At 37.9% G+C, this 28,000-nt stretch overlaps 1 protein-coding gene across 5 annotated transcripts; it reads right to left on the bottom strand.

The window, feature by feature from the left end:
* Positions 1-73: 73 nt before the first annotated feature.
* On the bottom strand, positions 74-23,128 carry CANT1 (calcium activated nucleotidase 1). 5 transcript variants are annotated; one of them, XM_051995466.1, is made up of 6 exons: positions 22,969-23,128; positions 22,283-22,424; positions 7,865-8,520; positions 4,982-5,185; positions 2,123-2,463; positions 74-898 (listed from the first exon to the last, which is right to left on the bottom strand). In XM_051995466.1, the coding sequence occupies exons 2-6, from the start codon at positions 22,339-22,341 to the stop codon at positions 836-838; spliced, it is 1,323 nt and encodes a 440-aa protein (XP_051851426.1). In that variant the 5' UTR covers positions 22,342-22,424; positions 22,969-23,128; the 3' UTR covers positions 74-835. The 5 variants fall into 5 exon arrangements, with proteins under 5 accessions (XP_051851426.1, XP_051851427.1, XP_051851429.1 ...); XM_051995467.1 differs by lacking the exon at positions 22,283-22,424 and adding an exon at positions 21,832-21,949; XM_051995469.1 differs by lacking the exon at positions 22,283-22,424.
* Between the last annotated feature and the right edge of the window lie 4,872 nt (positions 23,129-28,000).

Here is a 28,000-nt window from a genome sequence, read left to right as displayed (position 1 = left end):
TTACCCACTGTCAATTCTTCTAGAAAAATGACCTTTTAATCAATTGTCACACAGAGCAAAAAACAAAATAGAATTCACATTTCCCTCTGAAACTTTATTATTACACATAGATCCAGCAGGCAAGGAACACAATCATTGTGTTTACAGTAGTAAAGAGAGAGGGAAGGAAAAAATGGCAGAATGATTTAAAGATAATGGAAAATCACTGACCATATATAAATGGTGAATCCATTAATGTCAAGGCTGGGAATTGAAAGTTATTCTCACTGACTTCAAAACACCTTAAAAGGTCCTCCTCATATCTGACTTCAAACCTAGCATAAGATATTCCAAACTAATGATTCTCTTAAATTTTCCATGTCCTCCTGAAACTGCTTGGCTTTTTAACTGGTCAGTCCATATATGGCTGACATTAATCAAAGGAGAAAAAGGAAATAAGAAGGCAATCTAGCCTGGGACATATCTGTTTACCAGTTGGACATGAATTAGTGTCTATAAGTTCTAGGTAAACAAGGACTATTCAATAACTTAAATTTCTTCTCCTTCTCTCCCCCACACTCCCTTTATTTACAGCACAGAGAAACAGAGACCTTCAGAACAAAAAAGAAAGATCAGAATTAGATTTCCTCAAAGAAACTGTATGAAAGTTTCAAGTTGTGAAAAAGCTGTTATCGATTAAAGGAAGATCCTCTCATTTTGCTCACCCATCCTTAATACCCATCACCTGGACAGTTTTTCTTATAGGGAAAAAAAAAATAAGAAAATGAGGTAGCTTTTTTTTTAGGGAGGAACACTGCACACTGAGAGAAACTTCCCTTCTTAGTCTTGTTCCCAGTTATTCTAGTTCTCTTGTCTGTACCAAGGAAGTGTTGAGAGAAGATATCAGAAAGCAGGCAGCCTGAGGATCAAGGTAAAATAACAGAAGAGTTAGAAGATGATGAATGCCCCACTAAAATTATTTCAGGTAAATTTGGAGCCTGGGCCTCAACTCCAAACACTAAGTTTCTTGGAATAAAATAGTCCAGGGAACTTAAGTTTATTCATGTCAGAAACCATCATTCCACTTAAAAGGCAAGAAAGTGAAAAATCAAGGCCTCTATAAAAGCTTATGGTGATATGAATGTTTCCATTTTGTTTCTGAAGAAGTTTAAAATTAAAGTTTCTTTTCCTATTAATTTCCTATCTGCTGGCCCAGGGCTCAGGACCATATTAAAAGTTACTTTACTAACTATAACTATCTAATAACATTCTTTCACTGTATGCATATTTTATTTTAATCTTGACCCAGAACAGACTGTCCCAATGGCCCCTTACTGTCTGATGAGTGAATGACTTAAGTGTAGGGCTTCCTATTATGTGATTAAATTTGATGATTCAATTTTATGGGATGAGGAATAGTTTTTCTTAAAATAAGTTAGACTTAAAAGTGCCATGCCGTTATACTGTAGTTTGCCCCCAATAAGTAAAATGAGGTCAGCTGCCACTGAGATTAAGATTATCTTATATAAAACTTGGGAAAAGAAAAGAGTTGGTTTTTCTCAGGGCACTTATTAGTTCCTGGTACCTTAACATTGGTGTGTTCACACACTCATAGTCCCTAATCAAAGCCATTCTTCCCCCCAATCTCCACTGGCTATCTCAAAAAAAAAAAAAAAAAAAAAAAGTAGGGAGGAATTAGGTGCTGGAACTGCTCACAAGTCCTGTCGCAGGAAGTGAACTGGGTAGCACAGACAGAATTTAAGATAATGACTGTCTTTCACTACCAGGTACCAATGTGAACACATCATGGCACAATCCCCAATAACAGAAGCCATCACTCAGTTACTGAAAGACGTGTCCCATTCAGTAACTACAGAGAAATCCTAGAACTGACATTTCCTTAATTAATCTGTCTTGGATTTTGATCTTCCTCCTCTGGCAATCACCCATCAGGGCACACACACATCTTTCATTGCATCAAAAAAGAAAAAAATCATAAAAATAAAATCTAAAGTCCTCTCATCTGTATAAAACCAAAGTAATGACCCAGCTTACACAGCCCAGCCACTTAGCTATGCTCTGTGAAAATGTTTTTTTCTTTCTTTCTTTTGTTTTAAATAAATTCTATTCCTTCATATTTTACATTCCCAATCCTGGTCTCCGGGAGAAGGAAGTGTCCGTCTAGAGTGAAGGCCATGATGTAAGTAGCAATTTTGCCATTATCCTCTTCTGATTTCAGAGCCACGATGATTTGGTCATCTGTATTAGGAATGAATTTGAAGGAAGAGAAGCCATGTGTTGGGGTTACTTCCCCAATATGGCTCACAGAGATGTCTCCAAAATCTTGAGCAGATCGAAGGAGAAGGTTGGTACCCCTGTGCTCATCTTCCTTTTCATTGTAACGTTCATGGCTGGCCCGACGAGGCAAGAAAAACCATCGCTGTAGTGTGTCACTCCAACAAGCTGACTCATGAATTAGATAGCCTGGGGACATACACAAAGACATAAGGAGTTAACAAAATCTATGAAAGAGGTGAATGGATTCTGATCCCTACTTACATAACCTAGCAACTGATTGCTGTCACCCTACATCTCTCCTTCCTTACAATCAGAGGCACTTGTGCTCCAATTAGTTGCAGTTTTCTGAATGCAGAGTGTTGGACACAAGTATAGCTCTTTTCACAGGCTCACAGACCATGTTGATGCTGTACTAATCAAATACTTTTCCATAAAGCCCCAGATTTATTATTCACCTTCTCTTTAGAATTTTACATTTTTCAGAACGATTTTGTGGCTTTGTTCTTTAATTACCTAGGGCAATAAAGAATAGGGAAAAGAGGATCATTTAAATTTTAAAGTCATTATTTTAATCATTAGTTTGAATTATCTCCCCTCCTTCCCCAAATCAGTTAACCCCATAATCTTCAATTTTCACTTTATTCTTTTCCACGTATGTTAATGGAGGGATGGAGAAGCAAAGAAAGAGTTAAGGAGAGGGAAGCAGGGCTAGCAGAGATTCTAATTTGTGAGGTGGGGGAGGAGGATGCTGGGACTGTTGCCCTAGAGCAGGCTTGATGACAGAAGAGGATGGATCTAGGAAGAAGTTTACTAACAAGGATCACAGCCCTCATTTTTTTTTTTTAAATAGCTTTTTATTTACAAGTTATATGCATGGGTAATTTTACAGCATTGACAATTGCCAAACCTTTTGTTCTAATTTTTCCCCTTCTTCCCCCCACCCCCTCCCCTAGATGGCAGGATGATCAATACATGTTAAATATGTTAAAGTAGAAATTAAATACAAAATAAGTATACATGTCCAAACCGTTATTTTGCTGTCCAAAAAGAATCGGACTCTGAAATATTGTACAATTAGCCTGTGAAGGAAATCAAAAATGCAGGCAGGGAAAAATATAGGGATTGGGAATTCAATGTAATAGTTCTTAATCAGTTCCCAGAGTTCTTTCGCTGGATGTAGCTGGTTCAGTTCATTACTGCTCCATTGGAACTGATTTGGTTCATCCCATTACAGCCCTCATTTTTACAGACAGAAGAACAAAGTCAAGTAATTTGCCCAAAGAAACAAAAGGGATCAACAACAGCTGACCACAACTCAGTGTATTCTATATCTTGTCCCAGAGACTTCCAAGTTATAATGAATGAATGAAGCCTTTATCAAATGTTTACTGTGTATAAAGTCCTATTCTACACAGTGGGGATACAAATAGAAAAGAGAAGCCCTGCCTCAAGGAGTTCATATTCTAACAGGAGAGACAATGTATAGGGAAGGTCTCAGCCACAGTTCAGATGGAAAGGTCTCATGGTCCTTAAGATAAAGAGACAAAGTTCATGTGATGCTTCTTCTTTAACATCATTTCCTGCGATAACATCCTCTCAGTTCTGATGTCAAAAGTGTTTGACAATGGTTGAAAATATTGCTATTCTGACAGTTCTGGGGTTTAGGGTACTGGGCTGCTTCCAATAGGATCTAAGGGGAGGTGGTGGTCATCGTGCTCTGACCTGCCTGTACTCAGCGCCTCAGAAAAGTCAGCTTCTGCTGGCTGGCTTATTCTTCCTTTGTAGGGCAGTCAGTGTCCGAAAGGGGATAACAGCTACAAAGGCTATGTTGGAAGCAAGACCAGATGTCTGGGGAAAAGGTTTCCATCCCCAGGGCTCCTGTACTTATTTAAGCACTGGTGGCAGTTGGCTAGTAGCTGTTGCTAATGGCAACCTAAGGATGATGAGCCCTTCTTTATAATGATGGCTGTGGAGTTTGTAAGTCCAGTGTTCTAGGGGACACTGCCATGCCCAAGGCTCTTAGGTAGAAAGTTCTAGGCTGCTTCCATAGGGTCTAAAGGAGAAGGTGCTCAAAGTGGTGGTTGTAGTTTGACTTGCCCATCCACCGTGCTTCCTGTCCCTCAGGGTGCTTTGCTGCTTCAGTTAGGCTCCTTAGCTTTCTCTATAGGTAGTGGCCAGAAAGAGAATTAGAGGTCTTGGGATGTTGCCAGCTTTAGGCTAATCTTCCTGCACTAATCTCCCTATTATTGGCAGTCAACCAGCACTATTTCTAGTAATAATAAGGAAGGTAGGTCTTTTCTCCACAATGATTTTTTCCCTTCACTAAAGGCTGTGATAGCTGGACTGGAAACAAGTCTGGTAGACTTGGGGAACACTGTTATTCCCAGGCCTGGAGGCAGTCCTGAGCTGTCTCCACCATGAGGAAAGAAGTCAGTTTCATAGAATGGATAGCGAAATAGAATGAAAGGATCTGGAAATGAGAAAAAATGATAACATGGGGAAATGGGTTTTCAAACATTCCTCAACAGTTCTTATGGGCATATAACAGGACAATGGTCTTAGGTAGTATGTACTTAAATGCTTCCATTTTAAGGCAAGGAGATCAAATTATTATTGTGGATAAGATTATAGAAAGAAAATTCTTTTTGAACTTCTGGCGGTTAAATACAATCCCATCCAGAAGGAAACTCCTAGAATATTTTACCTGGGGGGCGAATCCCAGCAGCATCTCTCAAAGCGTTGTAGTTAGATACCCAGTTTTCATGATATACATTGCCTTTGTAGCCAATCACCTTTACCCACTCAGGGTTTTCATTCATCACTTCACCAGTAGTAGTGGTCCACTCCTTGCCCAGGCCTCCAACATACAGATGCTCATCTTTCACAGCCAGCCATTCAGCTTTAAAACCTAGAGGTAAATGGCACTCAGAGTTATTGTATCTCCGCTGAGATTATAATTATAATATAATAATATAAATATTATGTTTATAATAATAATAGGAAGACTAGGAAAGAGAAGTTAGAAATTGAGCAATCCTTTCTTGTTCTTGCATATTGCCCTTTTTGATGGCCCCTAATATGTCCTATTAGATGGACAGAATTACCTTCTGAAATGGTCCTCTACAATCTCTTCTTGGATGATCAATCTTTCTCCTCCTCCTGCCACCGACATATGTATACATGTATAAACTATATAACATAATGTGATGTATACAACATATACATATATATGTACATGTAAAAAAACCTTATATGAAAAGATATACATATTTATGTACATATACACATACATTCTTAAGTACCTGAATTCAAAATTTTGGCTGCTAAGTGGCACAGTGAATACAGTGAGCCAGAATTAGGAAGACTTGAGTTCCAATTGTGCCTCAGACACAACTGTATGACCCTAGGCAAATCATTTGATTTCTCTTAGCTTCAGTTTCCTCATCTGTAAAATAGGGATAATAATAGCACCTGCCTCAAAATGGATCAAAAAAGAGATAACAAGTAAAGTATATTGTAAATCTTAAATTGCTATATAAATGTTAGCCATAACGATGATGTTGGGACAACTAGGTGGCTCAGTGCATTGAGTACCCTGTCTGGCATCAGAAGACTCATTTTCCCTACTTCAGATCTGGCCTAAGACACTTACTAGCTGTGTGACTCCGAGAGAATCACTTAACACTGTTTGCCTCAGTTTCCTCATTTGAAAAATGAGCCTGAGGAAGAAATGGCAAACCATTCTAGTATCTTTGCTAAGAAAACTTCAGCGGCAGCTAGGTGGCACAGTGGATAAAGCACCAGTCCTGAAGTCAGGAGGACCTGAGTTCAAATCTGGCCTCAGACACTTAAAACTTCCTAGCTGTGTGACCCTGGGCAAGTCAACTTAACCCCAATTGCCTCAGTGGGGGGGAAAAAAAAAGAACACTTCAAAGCCAGTCATGAAGAGGCAGACAAAATTCAAAAATGACCAAACAATAGCAATAACAATGTTGTTACCATGTTCTATTAAAAAACATCACTATTAGTCATTGTGGTACCTACCAGTCATTAGAAGAAAATCTTCATGACTTGGCAAACTTAACTTATCTCAATCTCAAACAAAGCTAGATGATTATTTAATCTTGTGGGTTTTCTTTATATAATTGGCTATCCAAGGAGATGGATCACAATTCAAATCTTGAGTCTGACTTCTAACAATTTCTATACTGTCTGACCTAGCCAGGAAAATAGACATCGACTATACTAGTCACACCAAATATCTGTTCTGAACCTTGGAAAAACAAAGTGGTGATTTTATGTCCTAGACGGAGTATCCAGTGGCCCTGCTTACCACAAACTTAAAAAAAATTAAAATCCGTTTAAATCTGGAAAGGCTGCTAATGAATTTAAGAGACATAAAATGGACAGAGTATCAAGCCAAGCTGAGTCTCCAGATATCAAATTCTGTGTTTTTATAACCCTCTGCTAAAGCTTTCCGTCCTATTCTATGTTTAAGAACTTTCTCTATTGTCTAGTTCTTTTTTCCCTATTATGAGCTAGATTGCTTCATTCCAGTATTTGTCTAGTCTTCTGAAATGAATCTTTTTTTTTAGGGAAGACATATGCATAGGGAAACATTTGGCCATAGAGCTGTCCCTTACTTCACATAAATTCAGTTTTAATTAGATGATATTAGAGAATCATACATTGAGAGTAGAAGTGACCTTAAGAATCGTCTAATCCAAATTCCTTCACTTTTTAGGGAAAGAAAATGAGCCTGGTGGTGGCTTAAGTGATTTGTTCAATATCACACTGAAAATAAGTATCAAAGAAGATTTGAATCCACACCTTCTGATTCTAGAAGTAAAGCTCTTTCCACTGTACCATGATGTCTCCCTATAACAGAATCTAAAGTTTAGTATTATATTTATACACACACACACACACACACACACACACACACACACACGGTATAAAAGGGGAATGAAACAAGTCTATTTTGCCACATGTCTAAGAATAAACATTAAAGTCCAAACATGAAAACCAAATTTTAAAAAATATATTTAAAGAAAATTATTTTGAGGCAATAATGCCAAGGACATGATTTCTTTTAAGAACTATAAATGGGAGACTGGAAATACACATTTATTCAGAAAAGAAACCTAATACTAGAAAGATTTAAATGACATTGAATTTAGCCCTGAACATTTTTCTTGTATAATTCTTTAATCTTGAGGAGTTAGGACACTATTTATTCTAGCTTTGTTACTTTGTTTTGTTGTGGTATTTGTTTGTTTCTTTTTTTTTTTTTTTTTTGTAAGGCAATTGGGGTTAAGTGACTTGCCCATGGTCACACATCTAGTTAATGTTAAGTGTCTGAGACCAGATTTTAACTCACTTCAGGAGTTCAGGGATGGAACTGACTTCAGGGCCAGTGCTCTATCCACTGCACCATCTACCTGCCCCAACTTTGTTATTTTGGATAAAAGTGGCAAAAAATAAACTCTTAAGCATGTCCCAACTTGGTTTATTATTATAGATGGGAAAAAACTCTTCATCCACCATCACTAGTTACATTCAGGAAATAAAATCTGTTCCAATTTACCTTTTCCCACTGTACCATCTCCATCTGACAGGATCACCCAAGGCACTGTCTTAGTGCCTTCAATCTGGTAGACCACCCCAGTTCTATCATCCACTGAGTAGAGCTTCCCATTGAAAACAATGAGCTCTGAGAGTTCCATGCCCCTTCCTTTTTCAGCCAGGTGGGATTCTAGGATGCCATCCTCTTTATCCCACTCCACAGTCACTTTGTCTCCACTCTCTGACAAGGTCAAGTAGCCCTTTTTCAGGTAACTGAACCAGGTATTTTCCTTTTTGGCCCTGGATTCAGTGTCCAAGTCAGCGATAACTGCAATTCGGTATCGAACTCCATTGGGAGTCTTCTGGGATGGTGACAGAGGATAGGTATCATTGTAGCGGTCACTAAAAAACTGATTAAGCCTCCGGTTGTGAACATTGGGTTGGACTGGTCTTCCTGTGGATGAACGGTGGAAGCACAGCAGCAAAAGTACAATACCAAAGCACAGTGAAGACACTACAATTGCCTTCCAGCGGAGTCGAAAGCGGGGGTCAGCAGCTTTGGTCATGGACGCAAGGACGGGAAGTCCACCCACAGTTATCCGAAGGGAGTGCATAGAATCATTCCATTCCAAGTGGTCATAGGGTTGGACGGGCATCAGACTGAAAGTCAGCAGGGACCTATGTATCCAGAAAGGAAGAAAGATGTGAGTAACCTTGAAAATACTGTCAACTTTCAATTATTTCAAATTAGATTCTTCCCATTATAATTTCCAACTGAAATCTTGTTAATGTTTATGACTCTCCTTACTACATTATTTACTTTCCTTAATTAAATCCTGTGAAGATATTTGCTACTGTATAACAAGAGAAATTCTTTCAAAGAAAAAAAAGTTACTTTCCCTTGTCCTAGACAAGAGAGCAGATAGTTTAAAGAGATCTATTCTTAAGCTGATACGTTTGCATTATCAATACAGTGTGAGCAATGGGGCACAAGAAAGATGAGCAGTCTATAAGACTGCCCATCTCAAGTCTTCACTATGGTTTCACATGAATAGCCATACCTATATACGACCAACAAACATACTGAAAAAATCAATTATGGCTTCTGTGTCATCTATCATATTCCTCCCCTGTAATGTTGCATAATGTTGAGAATGTTTATAATTTTTAAAGGGCTATTGGGTTCTCAGTTATCATCATTATTATAACTGTTACTAAAAACAAGGGACAACTAAATTTGGATGATCTTATACTGTGTGGAGCACCAGAAAGTCTCTATGCACAAGTTTCACCTTTTGGCACAGACAAAGTCTGAGCAATAAAATCAACACCCAACATTGAGCTTTGTGTTATAAAAAATATAGGTCTTTGGCTAAGATGCCTGCCTGAAGGGAGGCAGAAAGCTCATCTCCCACATCTCCAGTGAAAAACTGTATAGGAGAAGATGGAATAATAATCAAAAAATCTGAGGAACAAGGACAGCAAATGACTTTCTCCATTCCAGAACTGCATAAAAAGTCAGCCAAAAGAAGCAAGCTTAGCAATCAGTGCCTGTGATAGCCTCACAATGGACCAGAGACTGGCCAGATACTGCTAGCTGTGGGTTGTAAGGCTCTCTATTTATCTAGAAGCAGCAAGAGTGGAAGGCTCCCACACTACAATTACCAGGGCAGTCATGATGGGGACCTTGGAAGCAACAAGGGGTGACAGTGTTCAGACTAAGGTACCTCAGGTCCTTGGATTCAAGATCCATAACACTCTGTTCTGAGAGGTCTTAGAAGGTTCTGAAGATCCAGCATTCTGAACCTCAAAGATCTGAGGCTGGGGATAAAGTGTTAAGCCAAAAAGGTAAGGTCACTGTGGGAACTTAAGGTCAAGACCAAGCAAAGTCAACTGTCATGCCCAAATATGATGCAAGAGGAAGAGTCTGGCTTTAACATAAGAACTCAGTTTAAGAACTCAGACTGGAGAGATGCATAAAGCAAAGAAGATACTGAAAATTATAAAGAATTATTGTAGATATAAAAATATTCCAAATTCTAAGCTAGAAATAAAATAAGCCTGTTAAAACTGTAAAGTTAAGATTCAAAGGAAAAAAAATGTACTGTCTACAAAGAGCATATGAATACCTAGAAGAAATGAAACAAGAAATAAAAAAATGAAATAAAGTTCTGGAGAAAAGAATTTATAGGAGAATAAAATAACTTAGAAAATAGCAAGCCTTATCTAAGTAAAAGATTCCCTGAAAATCAGAATAGACCAAAGAGAATTCAATGATTCTATGAGACAGCAAGAAATACTGCAACAAAGACCCTCCAAAAAAAGAAAGAAAGAAAAGAGGCAAATAAACAACTGACCTGGAAAATAACTCTAGAACAAATAATTTATGAATCAATGGACTATTTTAAAACCATGATTTAAACATAAAAATAGCCTGCATGTTGTATTTTAAGAAATCATTTGAAAGACTAAATTATCTGAAAGAAACCTGAGAACAAAAGGTCCTAGCAATGATAACCAAAATTCAGACCTTGTAGTCAAAGAAAAAAAATATATCACAAGCAGCCAGAAAGAATTTAAATACCAAAAGAACTATAGTAACACAAGACCTGGAGAGAAAATCTTGGAATACAATATTCCAAAAGGCAAAAGATATAGATTTACAAACAAGAATAACTTGCTCCGTAAAAATATTTCCTCTACGGGGGTGGGGGGGGAAGGACTTTTAATGAACAGAGGGGCTTCAACCATTTCTGATGAAAAGACCAAAACTGAGTAGGAACTTTGAAATGCAAAATATGAGCTCAAAAGAAATATTTAAAAAGTATATTTATTTGAACAATTAGAAGGTGTATTATGGTTAAGCACTAACATTCTAATAATGGGAGAAGAAACAAGAGCCCCTTCAAAATGTTAAGTCTCCAAAGAGTATTAAGGAAGTTAACAGAGAAAATAGAAGGTCTAAGATAGACTGTGTGTTTGAAAAGACATGGAGAGGTTTAAAAGAAGGAATACATTAATAAAGAAAGGAAGAAGGAATGAAACTTGCTATTTCTCTTACCTGAATGATTCATGAAAAGAGTATATAGAGACGGAGTAAGGGGGTCAGGGAAAGGGCAACTGGGAGCCTCATTCTTATCTAAATCAGACGAAGGTTGAACACACTCATATATGCACACCCACAAAGTCAAGTGTAAAAATACACTAAACTCAACAGGAAAACTGGTGAGGATAGGAAAATAATTCTGCAGAGAAAATAGTCACACTAAAAATAAAAGTCCTGACCTTAAAGAGAAAATGAAAAAAAAAGAATAAAAAGATCTGGAAACTAATGAGGTATCTACTGTGTCACATTGAAAGTGATGAAATATTTCCCCATAAGACATGATAAAAAAAAAACCTGAAAGTATTAAATGATGTAAAGGAAAAGAATAGGAGAACAATTTATACAGTGGCAGCAACATTATAAAGAAAAATATCACTGAAAAGACCTGACCAAAGCAAAGACTTAATAGTATTTCCCCAATTACATATAAAGTTTTCAACATTCATTTTTGTAAGATGTTGAATTCCAAATTTTTCCCTTCCTTCCCACAGGTTCCCTTTCCCCAAAGATAGCAAGCAAACTGACACAGACTAACATTTCCATATTAGTAATATTGCAAAAGAAGAATCAGAACAAAAAGGGGAAAACCACAAGAAAGAACAACAAAAAAAGGTGAAAATAGTATGCTTTGATCTGCTTTCAGTCTCCATAATTCTTTCTCTGGATGCAGATGGCATTTTCCATTCAATTGTCTTGGATCACGACAATGCTGAGAAAAACTAAATCTATCATCGCTGATAATCACACAATTTTGCTGTTACTATGTATAATGTTTTCTTGGTTCTGCTCCCTTTATTCTGCATCAGTTCATGTTAAGTCTTTGCAGGTTTTTCTGAAATCAGCCTGTTCTTATAGAACAATATTATTCTATTACATTCAAATACCACAACTTATTCAGCCATTTCCTAACTAATGAGCATCCACTCATTTTCCAGTTCTTTGCCACTACAAAAAGAGCTGCTACAAACATTTTTGCACATGTGGGTCCTTTTCTCTCTTTTGTGATTTCTATGGAATATAGAACCAGTAGTGGCCTTGTTGCACCAAATGATATACACAATTTTATTCCCTCCTGCTTTAATGAGGAGTGAGTATGTGGTGTGGAAGAGAGTAAAACAGTGATGCTTGGGGAAAAAAGAATAAAAAGGCAGAAGGATGAAACATCTTAAACATCATAAAATATTTTTAAAAGTGAGTAAAGAGCAAAAGGCAGTTCAAAAGGAAGCAAAGTTAAGCAGGGTACTTTTGAAAGTAACATGTTGAATTTAATATACTTTTTTTAAAAAAGCAAGCAGTATGGAAAAGAGATTTATACTTTCATGCACAATACTTTTTTATGAACTCTACTTTCTACAAATGCTTTTTTGTATTTTAAACATTTTTAAAAGGGTATAAAGGAGAACAGAAAGCAGTGAGGAGCAAAAATAAGCAGGGTAGTTTTGAAAGTAATATGTGAATTTAGTATATACTTTAAAAAAAAGCAGTATTTATATTTCATCTACAATTTCTTTTATGATTTCTACTTTATGTAAATGTTTTTATATCTATTAAATTCAGATTAAAAGCAATTAAATTTAGAAAAAAGAAATGCAATAATAGGATTAAGAATTGCACATTTTCAACATCTTTACAATCTCTCTCCCCTTCCCTCCTCCCCCCCCCCATCTTTGAAACACACAGAATAGAGAACTTTTATGGCCAAAGAGGTACTAGGCCAGAGTATGGCCTAACAACCACAAGGGAAAGGAAGAGGGAAGTTAGCAATTTCCAGGCAAGAGGGCTGGTCCCAGGCTATGTATTGCATTTTTCTGCTATTAGTTGTAGATAGTAGAGACCTATCAATCCCTCAGAATCCCTCTTTTCCTCCCTAAATAACAGCTCTTTAATTCTTATATCCCTAAGAAAGTTTGTTCTTGTAAACAGTTTTTCCTCTTTCCTCCTTTGCTCTTATCCTCTCACATTTATTGTTTTCATTGGACTTTCTAATTGGAAAGTATCTAGAGACGAATAGATTGGGAATTCTTGCCTAACTGATTCTCTAACCTATTTTCCCTAGTGGCTGTTCCCAATTTTCTTTCTTGCACCTCACACAAAACCTCTCTTCTCGCCTCTGAGCTAAGGATTTCAACTCCTGCTTTAAAAAGAAAACTGAAGTCATGGGAAAGAGCTCCTTTCATCTTCTCTCATTTCTTGCCTTCAACCATGATTATTTCCTACTTTATTAGTCCCTGATGATAAGGCAGCCCTTCTCACTATGACCAACCCCTCTATATATCTACTTGATGCCATTTCCCCCATTATCATTTCCTTGCTCTTTTTTTAATCTTTAATCTCTCTCTCAATTCATTCTTTCCTTGCCTCTGATCTACAAAACAAGCCCAATTTTCCTCCATTAAAAAAAAAATCAAACAAACAAACAACCCTGCCCCCAAAAAAGCCAAAACAAAATCAGAAAGACCACCCTCATTCCTATCCTTCCTGCTAGCTTTGTTGCTCTATATCTTGCTTCCCTTTTTCAGCCAAAATCTTTGATTCTATGCTCAGTACCTCCATTTTCTCTCTTCTTAAATTTCTACCCAATCTTATCACTCAATTGAAACTGCTACTTCTAAAATTCTAGATAATCTTTTAATTAATAAATCTTACTTAAATTCTTGATCCTTACTCCTCTTGAATGTCTCTGTAGCCTCTGACATTGATAACCACTCTTTTCTCCTGGACATACCTTGGGTTTTTGTGATCATAGATTTCCCAGTCTTTTTTCTTTTACCTTTCTGATGGCTCCTTCCTAGTCTGAATCATCATTTTTATCATGTCCATTAAGTGGAGGCATAACCAAATCTAGTGGAGATTTTTTTCTATCTCTACCCTTTCATTGCCAAAATCATCAATTCCCATAGTTTAACTGCCATCTCTATTAATAAATTACTCCCACAGTCTATCTAGCCTTACATTAATCTGAAGCCTACCCATATTAGTTGTTTTGAACTGGATGTCCTCTAATCATCTCAAAGTATCTAAAAGAGAACTAATTATTTTTCTCCCCAAGATCCCAATCTTCTTCACCCCTATATAGTCAGCCTCTGACTATCTTAGCCCTTTGTTAGTGCTAGAGTTCTGGACCTGGAGTCAGAGCCTTCTAGTCCAGTCTCTTTGTCAAAAAGGCCTGAATTCAGATTTAGCTTCAGAAACTTATAATCATTGTAACTCTGGGCAAGTTATTATAGTCAATATATAGTTATTATAATAATATAATAATAGCTAGCATTTTCATAGCTCTATAAAGTTTGCAAAATGCTTTACAAATATTATCTCAATTTATCTTTACAACAATCCCAGGAGGTAGGTTCCTAACCTGCAGATCAGGAAAATTAAGCAGATAGTAGTATCAAGCAACTTGCCCAGAGTCACAATGATTACAAGTTTCTGAAGCTAAATCTGAATTCAGGCTTTTTTGACTCCAGGTCCAGAACTCTAGCACTAACAAAGGACTAAAATTTTCAGTTTCCTTTTTTATAAAACAAAGAGACTGGACTAGAAGGCTCTAAATCTTTATTCTAAATCCAAATTTTTTAAATGAATAGGGCACAAATAATGCAAAAGGTACAAATCTCTGTGACTGTGTCAAACTTGCCAATCAATAGTTTCTTGTAGCCTTTAAGGAGTGGATTTTTAATGTGATAATGGCTATAACAACTATCCCATACGTTAGCAAAAAGATGAACTCAAAAGTTACCAAACTTTGGGCAATGCAGTCATCCAGGTATTCCAATTGAAGGATTCCTGAGTATTCAGAAATAATCTCCTTCACTTTTATGTCTAAGGTTTGTCACTAAGATCTGCCTGGGTGGGGAACCCATTTAAAAAAACAAAATTGCACATAAGCTACATACAGATAAAATGTTTGAACTGCCTCTCCCAGTTTTACAAACTTGATTGCTAAGTTTTTCAGTAATGCTGTGTTAAGAACATTTACACATACGTTTTACCCTAAAACTGTTTCCAGTCATACCATGCGAAACCTAAACAATTTCCTTTTTAAGAAAAACCAATGTGTCTTAAGAAAATGTTTTCTTTTAATAGATAATGAAAAAATAATATTCATCTATTTATAACACCTCAAAAAGCTTCCAATATTCCATCTCTATTCCATCAACCTATAAAGTTACTTACATATACAGCTTATGCACTTTTGTGGCTAAAAATGCTGGATCAAGTGAGATTGCACATGATTTGGTCAGGAAAGAACTTTAATGCTCTTTTATGAACAACAATGAAATCCCTGGAGGCCAGGAATGAAGTAGTTACAGAAGGAAAGGGATTCATCTAGAATTGGCCAACTTTGCCCACTTCTTTTATATCTCCAAATCACTCATTTGTGTGGGCACTCATCACAAGAAATGTTTGCAATAAAACTGGTCATCCTGATGTTTGTTTTCTCATTATGTAACAGTTCGACACTGAACAAAACATTATCAAGGTAGGACAGAATAAAATCATAGAGGAACATGATCTGTCAAATCCATCTGTCCAGGTAGGTCTAAAAGAGACCTTTCATTCACTAAGAAACCCTAAAGAACTAAAGTTCCACTGATATTCTCTTTTTATGTACAAGCCTAAATACTAGGTAACAACAGACATGGCAATAATAACTACAAGCAATACAAATTATTGGAGTTGTTCTGTAGCCTAATTCTCTCCCCACCACTTCATCAGGGAGCTGTAGAATAAGCTCTCTACCACTTCTGTTGGTTTCAGTTAAACTAGTATTCCTCTGTAAAAATGGGTCTAAAGAGCAACATATAATTAACAATCAGCTTATAAAAACAGCTATTCTGAATAAATATGCAGGCCCAGTCATATTGCATCAATTTTAAGATACTCAAAGCAGGTTCCTGTATCATGAGGCACAGCAACAAGCTAGGAAACAGCTTGTATTCCTTCTTGTGCACAATGCCAATGACTACAAAAAATTGATACAGCCCTCTCTCTCACCTAAAGTCCCTTCTAAAAGAACTATGGGACAAAGAAGACACTCAGAAAGCCCTCACCTTCATGGAGCCAGAAGACCATCATCCAACTCTAATAGTATGGCAGATTAAGGATACTGTTCCACTTGACAAATCTCCCACAGCTAGGTTCTACAGTGTTAGGTGACAGGTGGCAGAATACTAGCCCAAAAGAAACTAACCTAGAAAAACTCCTCCCTTTTCAGGATGTAGGTAGTACTTATAAAAGGCATACATCACTGAGATAACAAGCATTAATACCTTCAATTTCCTGCTTCCTCAAAAATATTGACATAGATTATCTTTCCATTCCCACGCAGCCAGGAGCTAGGAGACTAGAAGCATTGCTTCCGTCTTAATTAAAGGACACACTACTCCTTTCCTTCTTGGCCCTACTATACAGACTGAGGTGTATGAAACACTTATGAGACCCCAAGTTTACAGAACAGGTCAAGCTAAGCTTTTTATTCAGGTTCATTCCCTGTTGGATGGTAATAGCAAATTGTGTTGACTTTTTGAAAGTTCTTAGGAATGGTGAGGACAAGTGCCAAGAGCCTCAAACCAAACAACTCTGCAAAAGTACTCTTGACCATCAATCACTTCTATTTTGGATTCTGGCAGGTTACTGCATTTAGAAATTCAAATCCAGATTTGCACTGGGAATGATATGGGAGAATGAAGCTTAAGAAATAAGAATTAAATGAATTTCTGTCTCTAAATATGTCAAAATGCTAGCCAAATGAGTAGAATCTTGGATAGCAAGATAAGGAATGATTTAGTCTTCTAGCTCAGCTAATTTAATAACTGATGATAAGGCCATTAATGTATTGGCAAGGTGTTAACAACCAATGAGCTCCATAAAAGAGGGAAAAGGACCCACATACACAAAAAATGTCTGTAAGCAGCCCTTTTTGTAGTGGCAAAGAACTGGAAATTGAATAGATGCCCATCAGTTGGGAAATGGCTAATGGTATATGAATATAATGGAATATTATTGTTCTATAAGAAATGATGAGCAGGCTGAGTTCAGAAAAGCCTGGAAAGACTTACATGAAGTAATGCTAAGTGAGCAGAACCAAGAGAACATTGTACACAGTAACAAAATTATATGATGATCAACTGTGATGGACTTGACTTTTTTCAACAATGAGGTAATTCAAGGCAATTCCAGTAGACTTGTGATGGAAAGTGCTATTTGCATCCAGAGAAATGGATTGTGGATCAAAGCATAGTATTTTCACCTTTTTTTTTCCTTTCTCATTTTTTTTTCCCCTTTTGATTTTTCTTGTGCAGCATGATGAATATGGAAATACATTTAGAACAAATGCATATGTTTAACCTATCTGATGATTGCTTGCTATCTTGAGGAGGAAGGAAGAAGAGGGACAAAAACTTGGAACACAAGGTTTTTCAAAGGTGAATGTTGAAAACTATCTTTGCATGTATTTAGAAAAATAAAATACAATTAAAAATAAAAGAAAAAAAGGAAAAAATCAGTGATGCATTTATAAATGTGAACATTTCTCTCTGGGGGAAAGAAAATTTCTATTGGCTGATAATAGCTCTCTTCTGATGATTTTTAAAGAAAGATTGGGATTTAAGAATATCTGAAGGAACATGGGCAACTAGGTGCTACAGTGAATAGAGTACTGAGTTTGGAAGACTGATTTTTATGAGTTTAAATCAGGCCCTGGGCCAAGTTATCTAGCTTTGTTTGCCTCAGTTCCTCATCTGTAAAGTGAGCTGGAGAAGGAAATGGCACTCCATTATCTTTGTTTAAAAAAAAAAATCTCAATTAGGGTCATGAAGAATTGGACATGGCTGAACAACAAATGAAGGAAAGACCAAGCAAACTTTTATTGATGCACTTGGTTCTTCTGGTATTAAAACTTCTCTTTCCATTCCAGTCAGTCAAAATCTAGCAGAGGATATATTCAATCAGAAGGAGACATTTTATCCAACATTTCAACACACTATAAGGAATAGAGATACTTCAAATAGATAGATACAGAATACAAAGAAGGTGCTTTAAGAACTATACAGAATACAAAGAAGCTGCTTTAAGAACTAAGACCTTTGGCAATAGAAAAGAGCAATTTAAGGATTACCTCTGGCAACTGAGAGTCAAGATGCAGAAAGGAACACATTGTGGAGGCTCAGATGGGCTACCTGCCTAGCTGAGATATTTCATGCAGGCAGGGGTGGGAGGTGGGAGGTGGGGGGCTTTGTGAAGATTTCATAGAAAAAAAAAGAATTTATTGATTATAGTACAGGCCCCTTTAGGGAGATTTAAGGCATCACCAAGTTCTTTGAGTTTTAAGCATTTGCTAGTAAGTCTCTGGTAAATAATCATGTTATTTAATTACCTAGTTTTAATACTAATTACCTTGGACACATGTTCTATATACTTGTGCTTTTTTTTTTTTTTCACTCAGTCATGCCTGCATAACCCCAAGAACTAAACTGTCCATGGAGTTTTCTTGGCAAAGATACTGGAGTGATTTGCCATTTTTTTCTCTAGTGGATTAAGGCAAATAAGTTAAATGATTTATGATGGGTCACATAAGTAGGAAGTTTTTGAAGTTCCATCTAAACTAAGATCTTCCTCACTACAGGCCAAGAGATTTTCTATCCACTGAAGGCATCTAGCTGCCCCTATGCATTTCTACCATTGTACTTTGTGCCCAATTTTTTCATAGAAGCTGTATGATTTAGAAAATATATTCCAACTAGTTTTGTTTTGTTGGGGGGTGGTGAGAAAGGAAAAGCAGAGAAAAGTGAAATGTTTTGTAATTGCTCTTTTTTATTATGCCATTTGGTAAACATCATTGCTAAGAAGTATTGATTGGTTGACTGTTAATGGGCAACACAGTGATAAGGGTTCGTAAGCTGTAGTTCTAGAAGTAAGTATCCACAGGGATCTACCCTGTGAGTGAGAAAGAAGCAGCTGTCCTATATGTACTGAACTTGCAAAAATCAAGTTGAGGAAGTTATCACAAAGGAAGTGCTACAATTCATTTTTGAGGCTTTTTTTGGGGAGGTGGGAGGAGACAGGCCAATTGCTCAGAAAGGACAGAAAAAAATAATATCCATCCTTTCCAATATTTTGGAAACTTTTATAAACTTTTACCTACATAACCTGCCAATCTAGGGACAAAGTAGCAGCTTTCTAACAATGGTTGACAGCTTCAAAATTAACATTTGTCTATATTATAAATAATAAATAACAGGGTTGTGGTCTGGTCAAAGTCTGTAATATATTCCTTCTTACTCTTAAAAGAATTTTTTTGCAATTTTATAAGTTAAAAGTATTCCACAAAAAAAACTACCACATTTCACTTAATGAAACTGTTTTAAACACAGAAGTTGAAAATGGGAAAATAAGAACTTCTCAATCCAAACAAAGTAATCACATGCACAGTAGCAATCAGATGGGAGTCAACCAAGGTATGAGCCAAGCTTATTTTTGCTTCTTTCCCTCTTCAAGTCATAGTACCATTTCTGACTGTTTACAGTACTTTTTCTTTGATCTGAAGAAACTGCTGATATGGCTGGGATTTCTATTTCTATTTCTGATGCTAAGAAAGTTGAGTAGTTTTCCTTTATTATTTCTTGAAATAGGATGTCTAGACAAGTCTTGGTAATGGCATTTAGCTAGTCCAATGATTTTAAAATTATTTCCTCCTCTAATTTCCAAATTTTTGTTATGAGATACCTTAAAATTTTCCTCTATTTTTTTCCTGCCTTTTTACTTCATGAAGTCATTGGCTTTGTTGAGAGTTTGTTGCTTGAGTAAGGTTTTATACTCTTGAGGTAAGCTATTAATTCCTTTCTTAATTCTTTCTTATATAAACTTTTTTTTTCATTTTTTTCTTCAAATTCTCTTACTCCATTTATAAAAACATTTTAAACACTTTTAAAAAGTCTTGCTTTATCTCTCTCAGGAATTTTAGTTGAGTTTGTACCTAAGCTGTTTTTCTCTGAGGCATTGTTTATTGATGATTTGGAGTCATTCTCTTCTTCTGTGTTTGTATCTTGAGTGTCTTTGACACCATAATATCCCTTTGTTATTGCTCCTTTTTCCAGCCTACTTCCTGACTTTGGACTTGAGAGCCAGATTCTGCCACAGAGGGTAGTTCTAGGCTGATTCTGTTGCTGCTTTTTTAGGGTATTGAGTTTTAAACTTAGAAGAATTTAGGAGATATGAAAAATCTGAAAAAAAAAAAAAAACCCGACTCATCTAATATAATCCTCTCATTTTAAATATAGGGAAATCAGGACCCAAAGAGCTTAAGTCACCGGGCCCCTTGTGAGTTAGCAAATGACCTAGTTCTCTAAAAAAACAAAAACAAAACAAAAAACCCAAAACTCAAGCTCTTTACACTCAGAGTCCAGAATTCCTGACTACAACACAGATATCTGAGGATTATTTTGTATTCCTACCTACATCACTGACTTATTTCAGAGTTAAGGGCCAATCTTAATCTTCTTAGGTCTTGGTTATCTTGGTTTTTGAAAGGAAAGAGAATATTAACATTAACATTTATACACAGCCTGAGGTACTGGCAAAGTACTTGGAGATTCAAATGAAAGGAAAATCTAAAATAAAAATACAGGTTGCAGGAAAGTAAGATAACATTTATTATTAAATATATATATTCTTATTAGCATTTAATATTATTATTAGAAGCTAACACTTCACAGTTTGCAAAGTGCTTTTCAAATATCTCATATTAACCTAACAATAAACCTGACAGGTACGTCAATTTGCAGATGAGGAAACTGTCAGACAAGATAAATGCCTCATGGAAACAAAATAAATGTGTGTAATATTCTTTCTAAAATGTACTATTCATTGTTGAGGTTTTCTCGGGGTCTTTGGAGGCAGCCTTTGTTTCAGTTCAGTAATCACCACACCAGTAGCCAGGAGTTAAAGTCCAAATCCTTTATTGTCTACTTCAAAGTCTTGTCTCCTTCACTTGGGGCTTGGCCAGTTTTTCTGGAGGCCTATCTCTCTCCTTGGTTGGGAGAGCTTGAGCTCCCGCCTGCCTTCTCTGGCTTTTCTGAATCTCCCCAAATCAAAAGGTTTGTGCTTCAGCCTCCAGTCACCACAAAAGTGGACCATAGAATGAATCTGTCTCAGCCTCCGAGAGCTTCTAGTGCGCTTGTCCTTTCTGGCCTTGAGAGCTTCTCCCTTATATGTTCCATACTGAGTATACACCAATCATTATATCACTAGGAAACCCATTATTTGTTGCAGGATTAAATCAATGATAAACTAGATTAAACCACTGTCTCCTCAATTCCACTTAGTACCTAGTTTCAAGTTCTGGCCCATAACATCTTCTTGTAGGATTAAACCATGCTGAACCATGCTAAATTAGATAACTATTGTCTCTATCAATTCCAGTGACTTAGCATTTTGTAAGAATCCTCTGTTTCAAGTTCAGAGTTTTGGCCCATGACAAGTGTGAATAAGAAACACTGAAAATATCGTCTATGGTTAATGATACAATTTTTCTATAGGGTTTTGTTACCCTTCATTATTGTTCCCCATCCTGTAATAACAAAATGATATTGGTAAATATGAAAAGAAGGATAGGTCCAAATTTTGAAGATTCAATACTTTGAATCTGTTTGCAAAGCAGTTCCATACTCTGAATTGTGTCTAGGTTTAGAAATTTGGGGAAGGAAAGACAGCCAAATGGCTCATAAGCTTTTTCCTTCAGATGGAAGCCATCTAAGTTAGAATAATGTGGTAAATAAGTTAAGAATAATACAAAAAGGGGGGAGAAAATGGACTATGATTTTGAATTTATTTTTCTAACAGTGAGGTCCTGAGAACACAGTGGTAGCTTTCTGGAATTATTTTACCTGAATACTCTCTCTGCAGATGGCCTGTGGTGCATGGAGTAGGAAGTTACTGCTAAGGTGGACACTGATGGAGAGTGGAATGATGCTGGTTCCTTCAATGTGCCTTTCAGCAGGGAGTCTAAGGCAGAGATAGAAGGCTCATTCACTCAGGCAGTACACTGGAGATCAACACTTGCTTGTTCTCTCGGGAGAACCACAGTGAGCCAGTTCTTAGGACCATTATTCTGTTGAAGAGCTCTCAATGTGGGATAGGGGTTGACCTCAGCCCCAGCTCCGGATGATCTCTTTGGGCAAAACTCTGGGGACTTCTAGTGGAGAGAGGGAGGAAGGGCTGTATATGTAACCTCTACCACTTAGGAGAGTGAAAACCTGATTCAAGTATCTAAGTTCCTTTATACATATGTCTCCTTCCACTGAATAACCAGCACACTTCCCTATGCCTCAGCCTCACCTATCTGAAGTCACTCTTGGTTGTCTGCTTGTTCGTGGGCTGACAGGAAGAGAAGTCATTTATCTGTCCAGGTTATCGGAGGTAGAAAGCAGCACTGATTTGAGGGCCGAGGGCTAAAAGTACGATGAGTTTCCTACAGTGACTTGGAAAGTAACAGGTCTGGGTCATTGATATGTCAAGCAGGAAGAGAACAAAGGTGTGGTTCTGAAAAGAGGATATAGATGGTGCTAGGGAAGCCAATGCAGCGATGGAGAGGGCAAAAGAAAAAGAGAGAAAAGTGAGAAAAAGAGTCAAAGTGTCAGTTGGGAGGTTGAGAGGGGAGATAAGGCGGCCGCAGTAAAGGAAAAAGTGATTCTAGGTGAGTTTGGTGCAAAGTAAGTTAGTGGCTGGGAGGAGGAAAGAGTGAAAATATCGAGCAAGAGGGAGGGGGATGGGGAGCCAGAGCAGATGTCAGGGGTAGTGAGGAGCGAGACGCGCTGGAGAGGCGGAGGTTCCAGCCCGAGCTAGGGGTGGGGTCACAACCCAAGACAGACACAGATGGGGACTGGAGAATGCCGGCCCGAGAAGCTGGATGCTGTGAGGGAAAGACGGGGGTGGGGGAAGGTGGGAAGCGCCCTGAGCGGGGTTGGGCCGGAGGAGGAGCCAACAGGCAGTCTGGCGGCGTCGGCCGCACCACCGCCACTCACCCTTCTTGGTGCCGGCTCGGGCGGGGCAGCCTGAGTGGAGAGCACGGCCGGGTCGGTGGGCCGGCAGCGGCAACCGGAGAAACCTCGATCCGATCCAGTAAAGGCAGGAGGACGGGGCCGGGCAGTCCGCACTTCCGCCCCGCGCATGCCTCGCCTCCTTTCCTAAAGAAACTACAACTCCCGAAAGTCTCTACTCCAAGACTCCATTTGGGAAGAAGGGAGAATTTCTGGGAATTGTAGTTCTTTGGATATTAAAGGGCTAGAAGTTAGAAAAAGGTGTATGCAGTCTGGGGGATTCGAGCAGAAAGAGAACTGTGAAATCATTGAGCTCTACCCGCTGTTTTACTTGTACTTGAGCTTGGTGGGGGGGAGAGGGGGGAGGAGGAATGAGATGTTGATTAGGACAGTCCTGTTCAGTTTTCTCCCTCTTATCCCACCTCCAAAGACCAACTACCAATATATGGTGTTACCTGTAGGCACGAAGCTTTCTTCGCAAAAATGATGGCATTGGAGGAGACTTAGCCCTGGGTAGGCTGGTCTAGGAACAGCCTCCTACTTTTGATTCTTGGGCCAATGGAGATGGAATGTGATCTCCTCTCAACAGAAGAGAAGGTCAGCTAGGTGTTGGGATCTCAGCCCTTGAAAAGAAATATGGTTCCTCACCTCTGGAGTAGGAGGAGATTTCTCTCTTTTCCTTTGCCTTCCTCCCCCTCCCCCTCCCTCTATGTTGGTTATGGTATTCCTGCCTTGAAGCTATTCTAGTAGAAAATACTGCACTCAACCAGGACCAGGTGGTTTGAGAGTTGGGGAATTCAGCGTGGAATTGAAAAGAGTCAGTTCTGGCCATGGGGAATTGAATAGTGGAGAATTGCTGAGTGACCTTGCCAAGCAGAGAAGCTGTCGCCAGAAAGAGCATTGTGAGACTATGAGAGAAGGCTTTGAAGTTTCAGGAGAGTGAGTTGCTTTGGCCACATGAGTTTCCTGACTCAGGAAAACTCATCTTCCTGAGGTCAAATCTACCTGAAGACTCTACTGAGTTTCTCTGGACAAATCCACTTAATCCTGTTTGCCTCGTTTACTCATCTGTAAAATGAACTGGAGAAGAAAATGGCAAACTATAATGTTCTTCTCTAAAATATAATGTTTTCTGGGAGCAGGTTTCTTGGGGGGCTGGAGGCAGCCTTTGTTTCAGCTCAAAGTAATAATCACCTCAAATGCAGCCAGGAATTAAAGTCCAAATCCTTTATTTTCTCTTTCCAAGTATTGTCTCCTTCCTTGGGCCCGGTTAGCTTTCTTAGAGGCCTATCTCTCTCCTTGGTTCCGAGAGCTCTTTGCCTCTTCCAGCTTCAGCCTCTAACTCCCTCCAAATGTCTCCAAACAGCACAAAGGTGAAAGAAGGAATGACTTCTGAATGTCCTGGACTCAATCCTGGTTGAGGCTCCTATCTTATATACGCTGTCTTAAAGATGTGAATCTTGTAGAGCTCTAATAAGTACTAAGTATATTAGTGAACTAATGTACTGTTAAGTACCATGCTAAATTAGATAAATGACTTAGCATCCTAACAGCAAGAATCCTTGCTAGTAAGAATCCTAACAGCAAACTACTCCAGTATCTTTGCCAAGAAAACCCCAAATGGGGTCATCAAGAGTTGGACAGGATTGAACAACAATAAAGTTATAGTTATAGGAAGGCATACACTGGACCCATGAAGAAATGTTGGATTACTTTTATTCTCAACAATTCTGTTACAATAAATGCCTGTATTTTTGAGTTAACAATATTTACGATCTATTAAAAGATAACTTATTGGTAGGCACTTGAAATCTGTAATTTTAGAAGACTACCCTGACCCTGAAGGTGGTCTTCTACTCTTAGAGGATCACTCTTCAAGTACAAATTGGGGGATGGCTCCAGAATGGGTGCAATATGCAACAAATAAGGAAAATTATTTTAGCAGTAATTAGTCAAAGACCATATCCTTGATTTCTTACTTCAAATGCAAAACTGTTACCACGTTGGAATGATGATAGTAGCCGAGAAATTACTTTCATTCTGTTCTCATCTATCCTTTTATCACGTTGCTTCAGTACACATCAATGAGCAGTGATTTCATTGTTTTGGGGGGGGCTCCTTTCACAGGGCTCCTAACTTACTGTTTTAGAGAGTTGCCTGAACTCAATAAAGGCAAAATCACTTATTTATAGACACAAAGTCAATGAGCACAAGCCTTGATTCCAGGTCTTGTCCTTTATCAACTACACTATGCTTCTCCATAAAATGGTTTAAGACAATTGGCTCCATAAAAGATTACAGGATTAGGAATTCCATCAGTGCTACTATGTGACCAGTCAGCCCACAGAAATCACATATTTCCATTCCCTCCTAGATCTGTCACAATTAAGTCTTCAATGCCATAACTTTTTGAATTGTACCCTGTGGGATGGGGGAATTTCCTTCTGACTGGGTAGCTTTTCTCTAAAGTGTGTGGAGAGAGGAGAGAGCAGAGAGAATTTCCCTTTTCTTCCCTAAGTCATAAAGTATCAATTAAGAAATGGAATCTTTCTTACCCACTGGCTTCGTCCTAGAATAATTACAGATATAACTTTTTAAGGAAAAGAAGGGGCATGGTCATTACACTTCATTAGGTATTTAGGATATTCATATTTTTACACCAATTTATCTATCTTCTACTTTCTGTGATTAATCTTAGGCTGGTCCCTGACCAATATCCCTTCCCCCCAGCCCTATGATTGAATTCATAGGAGCAGATGAGACAAAAAAGACAGAGGAGAGGAGAAAGGGGAAAGAAAGGGAATAAGAGAGGAAGAGAGAGAGAGAGGAGAGAGAGAGAGAGAGAGAGAGAGAGAGAGAGAGAGAGAGAGAAACAGAGACTGAGAGATATACACTCAGAGAAGAAAGCCCAGAATAGAATTTTGGAGGATACTTGCCATTAGAAGACAGGAGATGGATGATTGTTTAACAAAAGAACCTAAAACAGGTAAGAAAAGAACCAGGTAAAAATAGTTCCACAGAAGTCAAAAGAGGAAAGAATATCTGAAAAGAAATGGGGATAAAGATGATGGTAAATACAAGATGGATGGACTGAAAAGAAGGCCATAAGGGAAAGCTAGTGATTCAATAGATAGACAGGGATGAGGAACCTTTTTTTCTGCCAAGGTCATTTGGATATTTATAACATCATTTATGGACTGTACAAAATTATCAACTTATAGAATTCAAGCAGTGGGAGGTTGCAATACCTAGCTTTCAGCTCATCAACGCCTGTGGTTGCCTTAGCAACCATCTTCAAGGTTGAGATAGAGCATGGGCCACTGAGTCAGGAGGATCTTTGTTCAAATGTAGCCTCAGACACTTACTAGCTATGTGATCATGACCAAAACATTTAACCCTGATTGCCTCCAAAAGAAAAGAAAAGAAGAAGACCTTAGGACTTAGCAGTTAATAGACTGTAGAAACATGGTTTAAAACTAAAAAAAGACCTCAGAGATCCTAATCTAATCCTCTGATATTGCTAAACAATAACAACATCAACATCAACATCATCATCAACAACAACAGCAATAACAAAACCAGACTCAGAAACTATGTGGTTTGACTAAGATCAAATGCCTGAAGCATTAGGTTAGATAATTTTCTTTTCCAAAAGAAATAATTTCTTCATTTTCAAAAAATCCTAGGTCCAATCCCAGACCTCTTGAACTGGGGAACTTCTAAAGGGGCAGGGTGGGGGGCGGGGGGGGGGGGGAGTCTTTAGCTATGATTTGAACTTCAATGCTTTCTTATTATGCTGCCTCTAAATCACCTAAATCACCTCTGAGAACAGTTGGGTCAAAAGCCAGATTATAAGTGAATGAGTGGTTGGTGAGACAGAGGAAGGAAAGAAGGAAAGGAAATCATATTTTAGAGGATTTGAGATCAATATAACAAAATCTTTCTCTGGGGATTTTACGACTAACCCCAACCCCACAAATATATTCTTTATTTTCTCTACAGAAGGTGAGTTATTTTCTGTGAAATTATCCCTGGATAATATCTCAGAAAAGAGTTGTAATGACATTTTTTTAATCCTGAGAAAGTTCTTTGTAAATCTGAGAGGGTGTACACTTTCATAATAGTCTAGTTAATTTGGGCAAAATTGGGGTTGGGAGAGGGGTAAAGGTCTCATAGAGGATGAGGATATGCAATGATGCCTTCATAATAAAACACAGAAAATTCAAGATGTTTGCCTAACTGCCTTAGGGAACAATCTCTCACTTGAGGTACCCAATGTTTCTATGGGATATAAAACTAATTTCTTACTCTCCGTGATTTTTCTCTTTTGGACATCCAGACCAGAACACAACAGACTCAAACTTGCATTTGAACATTTGACAGGGAACATGGAGAGAATCTGTGCTCATCTGTGCTCACAAGGAATATGAGATTGTGACTTGTGGCAGAAGCACACATATGTATATGGCCTGAGAAGATATTTCATGGATAGTGTCCCTGAACTCTAGCATTCTGTACAAGGTTTGAGGATTTTGAATTCCCTAGGCAATTTGATCCCTGAATCCAGACTTTTAGCTGTAAATGGTGAATTTCCTGAGAAGTGGCCAGTTAATAGAAGAAAGGAGTCAGGGCACTGAGAGATTTCCTACAGAAGCCTATGACTAAATTAAACATATACCTGCCTATTTAGCCATTTAGAGAAATGATTATTAATAATCAATGATTTGGAGAGTTCTAGAGTTTTCCTTTTTTAAAAAAATCCTCATTTCAAGGTTCAGCCTCTGAAAGACAGGATATCTGAAAGCAAATAGGAATAATAAACTTTTCAATCTAGGTATTGCTAACCACTACCCACCATCCCAACTCTACAAGGAATTTATTCTAAGATGAAATTCCTGGCCTATTGTGTTCTTGCACAGGCTTGGATGGGAACATGGAGAGAATCTGTGCTCATCTGTGCTCACAAGGAATATGAGATTGTGACTTGTGGCAGAAGCACACATATATTTATATGTAT

This window comes from Antechinus flavipes, chromosome 4 (genome assembly GCF_016432865.1).
Source record: "Antechinus flavipes isolate AdamAnt ecotype Samford, QLD, Australia chromosome 4, AdamAnt_v2, whole genome shotgun sequence".
In the NCBI taxonomy this organism is placed as follows: domain Eukaryota; kingdom Metazoa; phylum Chordata; class Mammalia; order Dasyuromorphia; family Dasyuridae; genus Antechinus; species Antechinus flavipes.
This window is presented reverse-complemented; position numbering and strand designations above follow the sequence as displayed.